A 15,740-nucleotide genomic window follows, 5' to 3' on the forward strand; every position below is an offset into this window, starting at 1 on the left:
TTCTTGGGCTGTATACTCTGGCTATTCCACTACCACGAAGCTCCTGTTTATGTAGTTATGGAAGAGCAGTTGCTATGGTAATGCAATCTGACTGAATACCAGCATGTGTCTAAAATTGGTAGAAGTGCCTTTTCCAGGGTTTCCTCTGAGGATTAACCATTTTCCAAGAACTGTGGCTTTTTTCCCTCTCCTGTTACAATAACAGCTCCAGGGCACCTTGTGCAGTCCCGGGAACCTTGTTCAGTCCCAGGACACAAACAAGATGAGGAGGGGTCAGAAAAGGACAACACTGATCATTGAAAAAGAGACCCGAGCCACAAAGGAACGCCTTCCTAGTAAATACTCCGGCTTCTTTTTGACCCCTGCCTCCTGTACTGCTTTGCTACATGTGGACCCCTCTGTTTCTCTGCTCCCTCTACCCACTCCTCTTTTTGCCAGGCCATCTTGCAGGTTCTTCTGTCTTCTTCTCACTTCTTTCCCTTCTCTGACCGGAGGCTGCAGGCAGACCCTTGGCCCTCATGTGCTTGCTATCTGAAGTGCTTTCATTCTTGTTGTCGTCCTCTCCTTGCTGCCTCCACACAATGATTCCCATGTCAGAGCTGGAGCCTAGCTCTCCTTCCCACTCTCTTCCCATCACCAATCCTCCCAGGCCCATAGGAAACCTCTCTTGCAAAGCAGTGTCCTCCACAATGGGCACTTATTTATCATTCTTGCCCCCAATCCTTTCTTACCACCACCACCATGGGTCCTAGGCTCCGAGTCTGTGACCTGCTTGCAGTACCATGATGACCACTCTTCCCTGCCTTCCCAACCACTTCCTCTGCCTGCAGTGCTCTCCACTACTGCCTCCCCCTAGTGTTTCCGGCATCTGGAAACCAGCCCTGAGTCAGGAAGCCTCCCACCAGGCTAGGCGAGGTCTCCTCCTCGGTGCTCCCCACTCCTTAGCACCTGTCATACGGAACATCATCGTTTGAGTCCCAGTTATCTCTCCCTACTAGGCGGGGAGCTCCTTGAGGGCAGGGCTTGCGTCTCCCTCATTGCTGGTTCCCTGGAACCTGGTGCGTCTGAATATAGAAGGGGATATGTCATCACTATCCCCAAATCAACCTTGCCAACCCGTCCCCACCAGCCTTGAATAATAATGTCGGCATCTGCCCTGGGTCCACAGACTCCAGGGATTATCTCTGCTGGCTTCCATTGGTTCTTCCAGCACAGGTTTCCACAGGTCAGCATTTGTTCATTGCCACAGTCCTCCCTAGCCCCGATACTCCGCTCAGACTAGATTTCATCCCACGGACCCTGCTCTACCTCCCTGATCTGGCAGCTTCTATATTCAGGCCACCAGATCCATGGCCCTGGACTCAGCCACCTTGGTCCCAAGCCATGCTTTGACCCAAGGCATCCTACTAAACCCACCCTACTCTCCTTCTCTCCACAGAGCCCATAGGTTCTCCTCACCACCCATACACAACCCTCTTTGTGCCTCTCTCCCTTTGTTTCTGTTGTTTCTCTCCCTCCCCTACTATCTACATAGTACTCACATTTTACACTTCTGTCCTCCATAGCGGTCCTCCCAGCTGAATCCTCTGTTGTGGGGTAAATTGTATCCCCTCCCCTGTAAAATCATATTTTTGAAGTCTTGACCCTGGCCCCAGTGCCTCAGACTATGACCTTATTGGGAAATAGGATCCTTACAGATGTAGCTAGTTAAGATAAAGTCATATTGGAATAGGGTGGATCTAATCCAATATGACTGTGTCCATATAAAAAGGGAAATTTGGATATGGATACACACACACACACACACACACACACACACACTTAGGGAGAATGTCATGGAGAGACAGGTAGAAGGTAGCCATCTACAAGCCAAGGACAGAAGCCTAGAACAATTCTTCCCTTACAGTCCTCAGGAGGAACCAACCCTACTGATATCTTGACTTTGCACTTCTAACCTCCAGAACCATTAGATACTTACTGTGGGTCTAAGACAACCAGATTGTGAGTACTTTGTCACAGGAACCTAGCAAACTAATACACTCCCCCATACCAATTTCCTCTAGCTTTCAATTCCCTTCTCCCTTGTGTGCTCAGTTTAGACAGCTCTGCCAGAAGTATTTGCCTGCTGCCTTAAACTTGCTCTTTGCTTGTGTTATGAACACATTTCTGATTCCCAAACCAGATTCTAATTCCTCAAGAGCAAATATTTTCTTTGTGCTTCCTTTTCATCCCTGAGAGGGACCAGTACTTGGATGACATACAGAGTGTGCTGAATTATATGGAATTTACCCCAGAAGATGACATCTTGCTCCTTGTCAATACATTATAGAGTCTCTCTAAGCCCATCCAGGTCAGACAGGAGGCTGAGCTTTAGGGAGCCAAGAGGGAAACTAACCAGAAGTCCCATGGGGGTTCTGGTTGACTGTGAGGAGCACAGCGTCATGGGTGTCAGGCCTGGGAGGAATCACAGGAAGAGATCATCTAGTCCAACTCTTTCATCATATAGAAGAGGACACAGGCTCTGGAGGGCTCGAGGCTGTCACATCACAGAGAGCAAGAGCCGCAGGTGGTACTGGAACCCAATCATTAGATTCCCAGACCAGTACTGTGGACAAGAGCTGCTGGCCCTGTGGGAGCAGGGCAGCTGCCAAAAGGGCATACAAGGGCTCCCTGGGCAAGCTTTGTAGGGCAGGTCAACTTGCCAGCAGCCTAGTGATTTACAAAAGCGCCAGTATAATTAACAGGAAGGGAGAGGTGATTAGAACAAAGAGACGGGGCAGGCATGCCACGGAGAGGTCTGCCCAGCAAAGGGCTCTTGTAAAACGCTGGGGTCACTGCACAAACACTATGGTTGCCATGTGTGCCGAGGGCAGTGGTCCAGTGGAGTTCCAGCCCGGGGAAAATTCCCATCTTGTCAGGATTAGGGGTAGTCTAAGGAGGGCCCAGCTGTTGTGCCCCCATGGGAACATTGGCTTTGTCATCAGTGTGTCCTGATGCACTGCAATTGTTCCTGGGTATAACCACCAGGAAACCAAGAGCCCCCATTGAAAGGTCAGGCTTATTCAGAACAAAGTCAAGAAAGAGACACACATCAGAATTCTATATCTTACTGAAAAAAGGCTCTGGGTCCAAACACAAGGGTATATTAAAGCCAGTGACTGAGTAACTTTATAACTATGCAGCCTTCAGCCTTTCAAAAATTATGTTATAATAATAGGCGTTAATGACTTGAGAAAATACCATTTTATGTTAGGCAGAAAATGTAGACTAAAAAAAAAAAAAGGCACTGTATACTCAGGAACTCAACCACATAACACAATAAGCACAGGAGGGCAGTACTCCAAAATGTTCGTGATTTTGGCTGTGATTTTCAACCTATTCTTTATTTTTTCCCTTGTATATTCCAAATTTCTATGGTGAGCAGGTATCATTTATGAAGTATAAAGCTAATTGTTTTTATGTTTAAGGACACTGGTTCTGTGTTTATAAGGAAATATAACTGTCCCAACCTCATTCTCTGTGGCTTTGCAACAATTACACCACTGGGCTCTCTCCAGAAATGTTCTCCCCCACCAAGAGGAAATCCTGCCCCAGGTGGGTCAACCCATTTACTCACACTCTGAATATTTCTGGAGTTGGTCAAATTCTTCCGGCGTGAGGGAGACCCACCGTTCTTCACTCATCTTTAAGCTGGGTGTGAGTGCTTGAGGCAGGCAATGGAGTTCTGGTCACCAGGGTGAAACTGAGGCCCAGCCCAGGGCCTGGCTCATTGCAGGAAGGTGATGCACTGGCCCTTCGGGAGACTCTGAGGACCCGCGGGTCTCTGGCGGTGGTGGGCCCCTTTCAGCAGATGCGAGAAGGCCTGTGCTAGTGTTCCAACAGCATGCTTCTATCCGTAGTCAATGTCGTCAGAAATCCTGTCTCCTCCTGGGCAGAAGTAGAAAAGACATTGTGAATGGGAGGGTTAGAATTCATAAGTTACCCTTTCTTACATAAGAAATCCCCAACTGTTCTCTGGGGAAAGACCTACAGGAGGTAGCGGTTCCCAGGGTGTGTGTGGGGGTCTCCTCTGCGAAGTCTGCAGAGGACGTATGGACCAGACCAGCACAATTCCAGTTGGGTGGCCTGTCTGAATTGGTACTCACACTCAGGAAAGGTGTAGTAGGACCACCTGAGGGCATCCTCAAGGTGTGAAAATGCGTCAGGCTACCAGATGCCTCATGAGTTAAGTAGGGGCAGTACTTAACTGCTGTGATTTGAAAGCTAAGCCAGTCTCTCCTCCCTGGATTTCTAAATTCCACCATTACTATGGACATCTAAATACCCCCAAGGCTGGCTAACATCCCAGTGACTGAGGTGGTTGTCTACGAAGATGGTTAGAAAAAAGACCTGTCCGCCCCAGTGTAGGGGAACTTGTGGGAGGGAAAGGGGATGGATTCAGACAGAAGCTTAACATCTTTTCCGTGAAGCCCTCCTAGCACAGTGAGCTCTGGCAGTCAGTCATACCCTCAGTCATGAAGTCCACTGAGCGAGTTCTGAAACTGATGTGGTGGGTCAAGGCCAGCATTTAGAAACACCAAATAGGGGCGCCTGGGTGGCTCAGTGGGTTAAAGCCTCTGCCTTCGGCTCAGGTCATGATCCCGGGGTCCTGGGATCGAGCGCCGAATCGGGCTCTCTGCTGGGCAGGTAGCCTGCTTCCTCCTCTCTGCCTGCCTCTCTGCCTACTTGTGATTTCTGTCTGTCAAATAAATAAATAAAATCTTAAAAACAAAAAACAAAAAAACAAAGCACCAAATAGAATAGGATAGAGTGGGATGGTATGAAATGGAGTAAAAAATAAGAGCACATCTCCTTTCGTAATACGTGTTTATTGATCATAATGTAAAAATGTATTTCTTATTCTGGGTTGAGGTTTAAAAAAAAAATGTTGGAAAGACACCAGCCTAATAGGGGGAGAAATACAGACCGATGTTACCAAAGAAGCTTGATTTTCATAAAACAGGATCCACACTGGGGGGGTCAGACATCAAGTTAAGTCTGGAAGCCTGGAGCCTATGAGGGACGGTGGAGGGGCTGGATGAGACCACCTGGTGAGGAGGCGGGTTTGTGTAGCTCTCTGCGGGAGCTCGTGGACTTGGTTGGTGTGGACCTCAAGGACAGGCCAGAAGCTTAAGGGAAGAGGTGGGAAGGAGACTCTGGCTCTGGAAGGAGGACCTTCCACAATCAGAGAGCTCCACCAGCAGGTGGGAATGCATGGCAAGGGAGTGAGGTTATCTGCATCCCCAGGAGCACAAGTTCCAGTTTCTCTTCTTAAAATGTTCGATTCTCTCCCTAATCCACTGCCCATCTGGATTCTGCTCCTTGGTACCTGCTCTCCCCAGGCTCCCTGGGACACAACTGTCAAATCCAGTAGGCATTTTCAGGCCTTCCTTGCTTCGTTTGCTTCTCTTTGTAACTCTGCCATGGCAGGAAACCATCTTATCTTATCTTCTACAGTGTTCCCCCTCAGTCTCCTTCCACTTCTTTGGCCATCATTAAATACTGGCATTTCCCAAATCCCAACCTCGGCTCTCTCCTGGCTCCATATTCCTTCCCTGAGGGGCCTACTGCCACAGCTTCAGTGACCCAGGCCCGCTGCCCCCAAGCCCTGAATTCTTTCCTCAGTCCAGATCTGAATATCCAACTGTCTGCTGTGACTCCTCTGTGTGTCCCAGACCACCCCCAATCAGCACGTTCCCAGGGTCCCAACCTGTCCCTCCTCTACATTCTGGTCATACCCTGAGATGAGCGAGGACGCAGGCCAGAAGCCCAAGGCTCAGCCTCAGCTGTTTCCCCTTCCTCTCCTGCCAAAGACAGGTGCCGCTCTCCAGAGTGACCGTCCATTGTGTGTCCCCTCCTCTGTCATGCCAGCTTCATCAGCTCAGACGCCTCATCGCCTCACGCCCAGTCTCTACCAACGGCGTCCCGATGGGCTCCCGCCTTGCCTTTTATTCTCCTGCCCTGGGTCTGCTCTACATGGCCAACTAGTCCACATCTCTCCCGGCAATAAAATTCTTCAGTGGTTTTCTATGGCCTACAGAATAAAATGTAATCTTCTTTTTGTGATACATAAAGCTCTTTAAGATCTGCCCTCTGATGATCAATTCAGTCCAAAAGTGAGGGGTGACCTTTAGAAACATTTTCCATCATACCAGGGAATTCAACATTACCACCGATGTTATTATGGCTGTGGCTGTCATTTAGAGAACACTTACTGTACCCTCCATGCTTTACAGAGATTAGCCCATTTGTCCTCCCAATGAACATGTACATTCAGCATCGCCTTCCCTATTTTTATGAGAAAAATGAGGCAAGGTGTTCAGTAAATATGGTGCAGAGAAAGAAGGAGCCTCCAAGCTTTTAAGCATGACTCTTTGGCCGTATCATTCTGCATACTTCCAGAAACACAGAGGTAGGGCGGAGGGGACAGAGAGACGCATTGCCTGAGAGAACACCATGGAACTCCAAGTCTCAAGACAGGGGCTTTGAAACCTGCTCTACCTCCTATTTGCTATTTGACATTAGACAAATTTTGTGTTTCTTGATCCTTGGTTTCTTCCCTTCAAAAATGGGGATACTAATAAAAATCTCACTGAGCTAGTGCTAGGAGAGAATTAATATATACAAAACCCAAACAGAGAACCCCAAAACCTCACCTAACATAATGCCCAATATGCAGTGGGCACTCAATAAGTAATCATTATCATCCTAATTGCAAATACAGCACTTAGCAATATGACTTAAGCGATCAGCTGACGGCAGTCAGGTGCCAAGTCTTTGTGCTGTGTGGCAGACTTCCAAACTTGATCTTCTGCTCCAAACTGCTGCAATTTTATAATTGCTCAGCAGACTTTATCCACGAGTTTTAGCACCCAGTGATGAATCTTGCCTGGATTAGTTATTTTATTATTTTATTTATTTTTTAGGGAGAGGGAGAGTGCGTGAGTGGGGGAGGGTGCAGAGGGAGAGAGGGAGAGGGCGAATCTTAAACAGCCCCCACACCCAGTGCAGAGTCCAGCGTAGACCTCTATGCCATGACCGTGAGATTACAACTTGCGCCAAAATCAAGAGTTAGATGCTTAATCCAATGAGCCACCTCTGTGGCGTTTCTGGATTAATTATTATTATGAAAGAGAATTTCTAATTCTGTCACTCCCTCTGTATTTATTAGTTTGGATTCTACTATAAGGAAGAGCTTTCTCTTTATTTCTTTATATCAGTTTACTTATATTTTTTATATTATAAATGCTATATCTATATAAACTATAAATACATATGTAAATATAAGTAAGCATGAACATATGTTATGTTTACATATTAGATATATATTTCTATTAACAGACTCTTATTTTATTCAGGGGATTATAATCCATCACTATCATTACTTGTTTTGATTGGAATTGTCCCAGATTTGGCCAGTGGAACTCATTCAAGTTGATTTCTTGTTCTTCAGACACCTCCCCATCATTCTTTGAGTACATCTTTATTTTCTAGTACTACAAAATGTTTCAGTCTCACCCTGCACTTCCTCAGTTGTCCTGAAATCAGTCATTTCTCCAAAGCACAGATTCCTTTTGCTGGAGAATAGTATTTGAAATCAAGTTTTGGGCACTAGGTATGTGCATCGCTACTGGAGTGTTGTAGCTTCTAGACTTTATCAGGGCCTGGAAATACATGCAGTAATACACACACATCTCGTCTCTGGCTGACTGGTTGTCTACCCAGCCACCTGTTCATGTAAAAAACCCCAAGTTCATACTCAGACCTCCAGCCATAATCCAATATTACTGTGTCAACTCTAGACTTCTCCTCATTCCATATTTTTCAGCTCCATTCCCCAACAAACTTCATTTCCATTGTCTACAATATATTTATTTGCTCAATCCTTAAATACACAGAAGAGAGTTTCAGAATTGCTAGCCACAACTCTGTGAAAAACAAAAACGAGTTGGAGATTTGTTAACAGTTCTTTTGTTTTCAGCCAACAAAGCACGTCTTCCAAGTCCTATTTGCAAAAGTTACTTAGATCCGTTCTTTCACACTTCTATTCATTTCTGCTTGTATTTCACTCTAGAGTTTTCCCCTCCATTCCCAATGATTCTTTTTTTTAATATGGTTTCTTCAGAGAGGCCTGGCTGCCCCATTCGTTTTACTCTGTGCCCATCCCTCTCTTTTCCATCTTATTCCCACTCATCCCTTCTAGTTTCGAGTTCACCTTTCCTGTTTATTTTTGCCCCAGTGAATAGATTATTGGATATATTTTTATTTCCCCTTCTTTATTACACTCAAGACAGTCTTTTGTACTTTTTTTTTTTTTTTTTTGCTTAACAATATATCCCATGAATCATTCTGTATCTGCTCATAGAGATTTTTCTCAGTTAGAATTAAATTGGACCTCAACACTTATTTGCTTGAAAACCTTCAGTGGTTTCTCTTGGACTCTTTTGGGCAGGCTTTTTTGCCAGTTCCAGAAAAATCTGTTCCCTGTGGTACAACTCACCTCCCCATCTTCACTCCAATTATCTCCTGCCCCCCACACTCCACATTCCAGCCAAATCATCCTACTGCCTCCTCCTGGCACCAGGCCAAGCACACGGCACGTGGCAGCATCTCATAAACATCAGTTAGTGGACTCACAAACACACTGTGCCTTTAATTTACTGGGAATGTCCCTTGCTCTCTCCTTCCCATAACAAACCACTACGCATATCTGGGTCCAGATTGAAAGGTCATTTCTCTTCTCCAGTTTTTTCCGACTCTGTGAGCAAACTGAGCTGTTCTCCCAGCTGTTCCCACTGAACATATAGGTCCTCTATGCTTCATTCTTGTGGTGGCTAACAGTCCCATGCAGGAGACAGGCACCCCGATCGATAGTTAACACACAGGATGGGAAGCGTGGCGGTGCAGACAGGTACAGGCGACGAGGAGGCCCTTTTGTAGCAGCCACAGGGGCAAGGAAAGACGCGTGAAGGAGCTGGGAGGAGTAACAAGGTATATTTTGCAATAATTCAACAAATACTTATTATCATCCTTGTTGCGTGGTAGCTCAGTGCTTGGCTTCAGGAAGGAAGAAGCTGCCCCTTTTCTCTCCATCAGGAGACGTTAGGGGCCTGATTGTCCAGATGGTCACTGCTGACCACACTCCCATGTGACGGCCCCTCTGGTTTTCTGCCTTCGGCAGAGACAGCAGCCACCGTGCAAGAGGTTTGCTCCCGGCATCACTCAGCACATCCCTTTCAGCAGCCGGCCTGACACGCCCCCTCGGCGGCCCTGTAGAGTGCGCACAATCTTCTTATTACCACCCTGAATATCTTTCCTGACAGGGGAAAATGTAATGGGGTTTTCTAAATAACACTCAGATTGGGTATTGTCAGGCTTGGATGGGAGCAAAGTGTTTTACTTCCCGACGGCGATGCCACTCTGAGCACTTGCTTCAGCTTCCCCAGGCTCCTGTGACCTTGTCTGTCAAATGAGGGGGTGGGGAAAATGGCTGCTAACACATTTTCTAGCTCTGCAATTTCAGATCCCAGATCAAACTCTATTTGTTCTGTACAGATGTCAGCATGGAAATCACGAGTCAGAAGGAAGACGGCATATTCAATGGGTATTGACTCGAGCCCCAGGTCTCTATTCATCCGAATGAATCAGCCATAGCCAATTACCCAGAACAAACACCTCTTCATCTCCTCTTTGCTCTCATAAAAACATTAATTCATGAACATGGCATCAGATTGGGGGATCTTATTGGTATGCACGCAATGATTTATAACAATCCCATAATGAGTACTTTTTTCTATGGGAAGAATGACTAAGAGCTAGAAAGATATCAAACTTATGATGAGTCCCTTCTTGATAACTGTCCTATCTCTGACCTGTGCTCCTGCTGATCCCTCTTAAACTCTTTAATGCCTATACTGCCTTTGGAGTTCAGTTCCAGTGTCACCTGCCCCAAGAAGCCCCTTTAATGGCCCGGTCAGGCCTGGGCTTGTCTTCTCTGCTCTTCATGAGTTCCTGGGCACTTGCCACACTGAATATACCTCCCAACTTTCCCTGTGAGACTCTTGAGCTCCTTCAGGGTAGAAACAGTGTCCTCCTGCCTCCTTTGTGGCCCCAACAACTACAGTATTTATGATGGCTCAGTTCTTGACCAGTAGAAAAGTAGTTCTCAACCTTTTTCAACAGAGACCATTTGCATGGAGCAAAAGATCTTACCGTACCTGTTGGCACCTCCCAATAGGAAAAGAAGTTTAGTATTAAAATCTGAATTTTAATATGAAACTGCACACATTTTCATATGAGAATAAAGACCTGCAAATCTATAACTAAACTACCATCTATAAACTTCTAACAGTCATTTTATTCAGCTTAACTTGACAGTATGCTCCAAGTTACTTAAGTTGTTTGAATTCCTTAATACATTGTCAATAGGGTAGTAGTTTATCATACCGGGGGTCCTTCCCAAACCATGCCTTCTGACACTCGTGCCCATTTTGGTCCCTTCCCCTTGCATCTGGACTATGCCTGGGACTTGCTTTAACCAAGGGAAAGCAGTAGAAGTGGGACTGTGCCTGGAAGCTTCCGCTTCTGTGTTCTTGAGAGTGCCGTGAACTGCCATGTCAGGTGCTCGGCCATCTTGCTGGTGAGATCACAGGGGCACTGCGTGGACAGAGGGAGGCAGAACATCCTCTGGAGGAGAAGCGAGGAATCCAGCTGATGTTGAAACCGAAGACCCCACTCTGTGATCCTATGTAAGCCCTCCTGGCCAACAAGCAGTCTCTTAAGCTGTTCTGGCTGTGGTTCTGGACACAGAAGACAAGAAGCTATTTTGGATCTGGCCCCTCGGCAGACGTGATATGGAGCAGAGAGAAGCTGTCCCTGTCTGAATGCCTCATGCACAGAATGACTTTGAATAATACAATGATGGTTGAGCCACTGAATTCTAAGGCAGTTAATCATGCATTCACAGATCACTAAAACAACTACACAACCCCTTCTGGGTGCAGAGAACGTGTGCACCTGTAGAGCAAGAGAATATGCATGGTTCATGCTCGAACTGAAACTTGCTTGTGTCTTAAAATCTAGTAACTGGAAAATTATAGGCCCCAAATATTTGTGAGGAAGATATGTGTCACTACACGCTGTTAGGTTAACCAAATATCCTCCACAGGCTAACACGATAATGATGAAGGTAAATGAACTCTGATTTCTAATTAAAAGACAAGCCTAGCAGTCGCTGAACACTACAACCACTCAAAGCAAGCCTGATGCTGCAAGACAACATGACTTTCCCCCAGGTCTCAGCATTCTAACCGTCTTGCTGAGTGAGGAGGCAGCAGTGGCTGAGTGTCGAAAAGCAGCTGGACCCCACAGATAACTGAATTAGAGCCCCCTGGGGAACTTAGTAATGAGCTAATTTGAGTTTATGAATAGCAAATATGAGTAATTTCTAATAACTCATTTAACAAATTACTAGGCTACAGTCCTTATACAGACATAAAAATAGAAGTCTGGGGATGGCGTGCTACCCAGAACAATTCAGAGATAACTGTAGTTAAGGGACTTTGCATCTCACTCGCAGCCTCAGACCAAGCCTAGGGATCCCTACTCTGGGGGGTGGTGTGGAAATGTCTAGGGGAATGAAGCTGCCCGGGTGCGGGCTGGGGAGTCTGGAACCCAGGAGAGGCGTACAGTTTCTGGGGAGAAGTGGAGACCTGCATCTTGAGGGGGGCTGCCTTTGGCACATGCAGGCAGGGTCAGGTGGGGGAGCATTTATAGCCCAGTGGCGTCCGGGCAGGAATGTGGGTCACTCATTCATGTTATTATTCACCCGTTCAACATATCACTCTAACAATAAGCCACAGCAGGAACCTCCATTTCTAGACTACCACACACCCCGTGCTTTGCACACTTCGTCTGCCTTATTCACCAAACCCTGTGAGGAAGGTCCTTTCTATGCCCAGTTTACAGTGGCAAGAACTATCCCAGAGTGATTCTCCCAAGTTCACTCATCAGTAGGTGACCGAACTAGTACTTGAACCTAAGTCTGTTTGGTCCCAAAGCCCATGATCTTTCCATTCATTATAATACAATATAATGAATAAGTGCCAGGTCCTGTGTTAGGTGCTGATGCCATCGATAAGCCAACTAGGGAAGACTTACACCCTCATCCTCAAACTGGAAGGTGAACTGGAAGCCAGAGGGAAAACCTTGGCGTGCTCCTGGAAAGCCAACAGTATTTGAGGAAAATAACTACATTATATTGAGCACAAGCACATACTGGAATGGAAGAATGTGAAATATGCAGGGAGTTTGAGGTAAAACATGAGACTTCAAGGGTGCCTGGGTGGCTCAGTGAGTTAAGCCGCTGCCTTCAGCTCAGGTTATGATCTCAGGGGTCCTGGGATGGAGTCCCGTATCCGGCTCTCTGCTGGGCAGGGAGCGTGCTTCCCCCTCTCTCTCTGCCTGCCTCTCCGCCTGCTTGTGATCTCTGTTAAATAAATAAATAAATAAATAAATAAATAAAATCTTTAAAAAACAAAACAAAAACAAAAACACATGAGACTTCAAAAAAAACTGCTCTTAACATTTGGGACCTCTCTGTTCTCTCCACATGGGAGAATGTAGTCTTGGCTTGGCCACTAGGGGCGCTACAAGGGAACTGCTAAGGAAATGGGGTTGCAAAGAGCAACACCATGGCCTGATTTCGCTCCAGAGCTTGGAGGGTGTGGGGGCTATGTGCTGGACTGTGAGGGTAAGCCTCCTTCAGGAAATTACTGCTTGGAGAAAATGACTCCTATCCAGTGTCAGGGAGCCTTCTTCCCAAAGCATTAAGCACCAGTCTGGTATTGAAATTAGACCAGAATTTAAATCTTGGCTCTACCACCTACAACTATGTGACATTAAACACGTGGTCTTCATCTCTAAATGAAAATAATAATAATAATGGTAACACATTTTTACAGGGATTGGTATGAGAATAATTTGTATAAAGTTTTATGAAAGTCTTAGCAAGTAAGATTTCCTAACAGTGGTTCTTTTTTTTTTTTTTTTTTTTAAAGATTTTATTTATTTATTTGACAGAGAGAGATCACAAGCAGGCAGAGAGAGAGGAGGAAGCAGGCTCCCTGCTGAGCAGAGAGCCCGATGCGGGCCTTGATCCCAGGACCCTGAGATCATGACCTGAGCCGAAGGCAGCGGCTTAACCCACTGAGCCACCCAGGTGCCTCTCTTTTTTTTTTTTTTTTTAAAGATTTTATTTATTTGACGGAGAGATCACAAGTAGGCAGAGAGGCAAGCAGAGAGAGAGAGAAAGGAAGCAGGCTCCCTGCCTAGCAGAAAGCCCAATGCGGGGCTCGATCCCAGGACCCTGAGATCATGACCTGAGCTGAAGGCAGAGGCTTAACCCACTGAGCCACCCAGGCAGCCCCTAACAGTGGTTCTTAAAGCATGGTACTCTCACCAGCAGCTACTGGTATTGCCAGGAAGATGTAAGAAAAGTATATTCCTGGAACACACCATGGACCTCAGGAAATTTAGGGTGGCCCAACAATCTGTTTCTCGGAGCCCTGGAGATTCTGATTTATGCCAGTATTTTGTAACCTTGCTTTACCTTAATGTAATGGACAGAACTAACACAAGAAGCTTGGGGGCACCTGGGTGGCTCAGTGGGTTAAAGCCTCTGCCTTTGGCTCTGGTCATGATCCTGGGGTCCTGGGATCAAGCCCCACTTTGTGCTCTCTGCTCAGTGGGGAGCCTGCTTCCCCCACTCTCCCCCTGCCTGGCTCTCTGCCTACTTGTGATCTCTGTCGGCCAAATAAATAAATAAATCTTTAAAAAAAACAGAGAGAGAGAGAGAGAGAGAAGCTTGGGATACCTGGAGTTACTCCTTCTCCTTAAGAGGCCCCTAAAGCAGACAGATTACAGATCTCTCAGTTCCATTTTCCCGAGGCAGGAAAACATTCTCGGGAATCTAGAGCTCCGTGACTGCCAGATGCCTGTTACCCTGCCTAGTTACTAAAATTTTCATGTTTTGATTTATATTCCTTACAGAATTTTCCCTTCTTTACAATCTGGATCATATTCCTCCTGTGACATTTTGTGCCAAAAGTATCATCTAGAGAGGGTACAGAACAGATAACAGGAGTTTCCTACCATAAAGCAAAGGGCAAAACCCAACAAACAGAAAAGGCTGGAAGGGTGAGAAAGTGGCAGGCCCCTTCGCACCACAGCTCATTCCTGCATCAGAAATGGACCTGTCAGGGAAGGGACATGGCAAGGCATGAGGAGGGCTTGGCAGATCTAGAAGAGAGCACTGGAAAACACAGTGTGACGTGCGGCATGCTTGTGATGATGTGTGTGGTAACAATAACCACAACAAAACCACACCAAAGCAACAACATTCACATTTGGAACAGTGTGTGAAACCCCATTTAGTTTGGAGAGGCCCTGCAGACCAGGAGGAGCCCTGGTGAGCTGGCCTGAGAGCATTCTCTACTTTTTTCTCCTCTCCCTCCTCTGCAACTCTACGCCTCCCATTCTCTGATTCTCCTTTCTGTTTCTTTCCTCCCACTTTCTGCTTCTCATAACAACCTCAGCGACAGCTACCATTCATGGAGAATCTAATGCCTTTCTACATGAACAGAACCCTCAGAAAAATCTTTCAAAGTAAAAATTATTATGCCACCATACCTAGCATCAGACTCTTTGCAGGCAGCTGAGCCATCATTCAAACCCAAGTCAGCCTGAACACCTAGTAAGATCATGAATACCATTTCGAGATTATAAACTGCCTGAGGATCAGTTTTCTGCCTCATCTGAGGATCCCAGGCCTTAGTTCATAAAAGGTTCTGAGCTGTCAGGTGCCTCTTCCTCCACCAACTGCAGAGAATAACAATGTCCCTACAGGCAATCATGCAATAATAATTAAGCACCCTGGACAACGGCTCCCGGGGGTGCTTACATCTCATTCTGACTCCAGACAACATGTCCCTGGATTGCCCTCCTCACCCCAGACGTGTCTAGGCCCCAGTATGAAAAACACCTCATCAATAAAAACTAACTTTTACAACATGCCAGACTATCTTAATTAATTCATGTGATTTATCTGGCTGACTATTCATAACCATCCTATGAGGTAGATACAAATATTTTGCCCATTGTAAGGATGAGAAAACCGAAGCATAGAGGTTTAAGGAGCTTGTCCTAGGTCTTGTAGCGATTGGCAGATTGGAGACAGGATTCCAGTCCAAGTAATATTTCTCTGGAGGTTGTTCTTCACCATTATGCCATGTGACACAAAGATAACAGGGGCACTGAGGTCATAGTGCAGTACTTGGTGTAAGGCAGTCATCAAAAAAAAAAAAAAAAGGCAAATTCATTTGTAATGATTTTAAAAGAGGCTTATTTGAGAGCACCCGGGTGGCTCAGTCGGTTAAGTGTCTGACTCTTGATTCTAGCTCAGGTCATGATCTCAGGGTTTTGAGATCGAGTCCTCTACTGGGTTCTGTGCTGGACATGGAGCCTACTTAAGATCCTATCCCTTTCCCTCTGCCCCTCCTTTCTCTCCCTCTTCCTCTCTAAAAAAATAAAATAAAATAAAATAAAATAAAATAAAATAAAATAAAATAAAATAAAATAAAATGAGTCTTATTTGAAAAGACACAAAATCTACAACATCTCATGGGGCCTCATGAATCCCAGCT

At 46.0% G+C, this 15,740-nt stretch overlaps 1 protein-coding gene across 4 annotated transcripts in view; it reads right to left on the minus strand.

Moving 5' to 3' along the window:
- Nucleotides 1-15,740, minus strand: part of DGKG (diacylglycerol kinase gamma) — a 212,282-nt gene that overhangs the window by 170,251 nt on the left and 26,291 nt on the right. For all 4 annotated transcript variants that reach the window (XM_082693811.1, XM_082693807.1, XM_082693809.1 and 1 more), the window contains exon 2: nucleotides 3,617-3,927. In XM_082693811.1, coding sequence (XP_082549937.1) covers nucleotides 3,617-3,683 — 67 coding nt within the window. In that variant the 5' untranslated portion in view covers nucleotides 3,684-3,927. The remainder of the gene's footprint in view (nucleotides 1-3,616; nucleotides 3,928-15,740) is intronic.

Source organism: Mustela nivalis, assembly GCF_964662115.1.
Source record: "Mustela nivalis genome assembly, chromosome: 1".
Lineage (NCBI taxonomy): Eukaryota > Metazoa > Chordata > Mammalia > Carnivora > Mustelidae > Mustela > Mustela nivalis.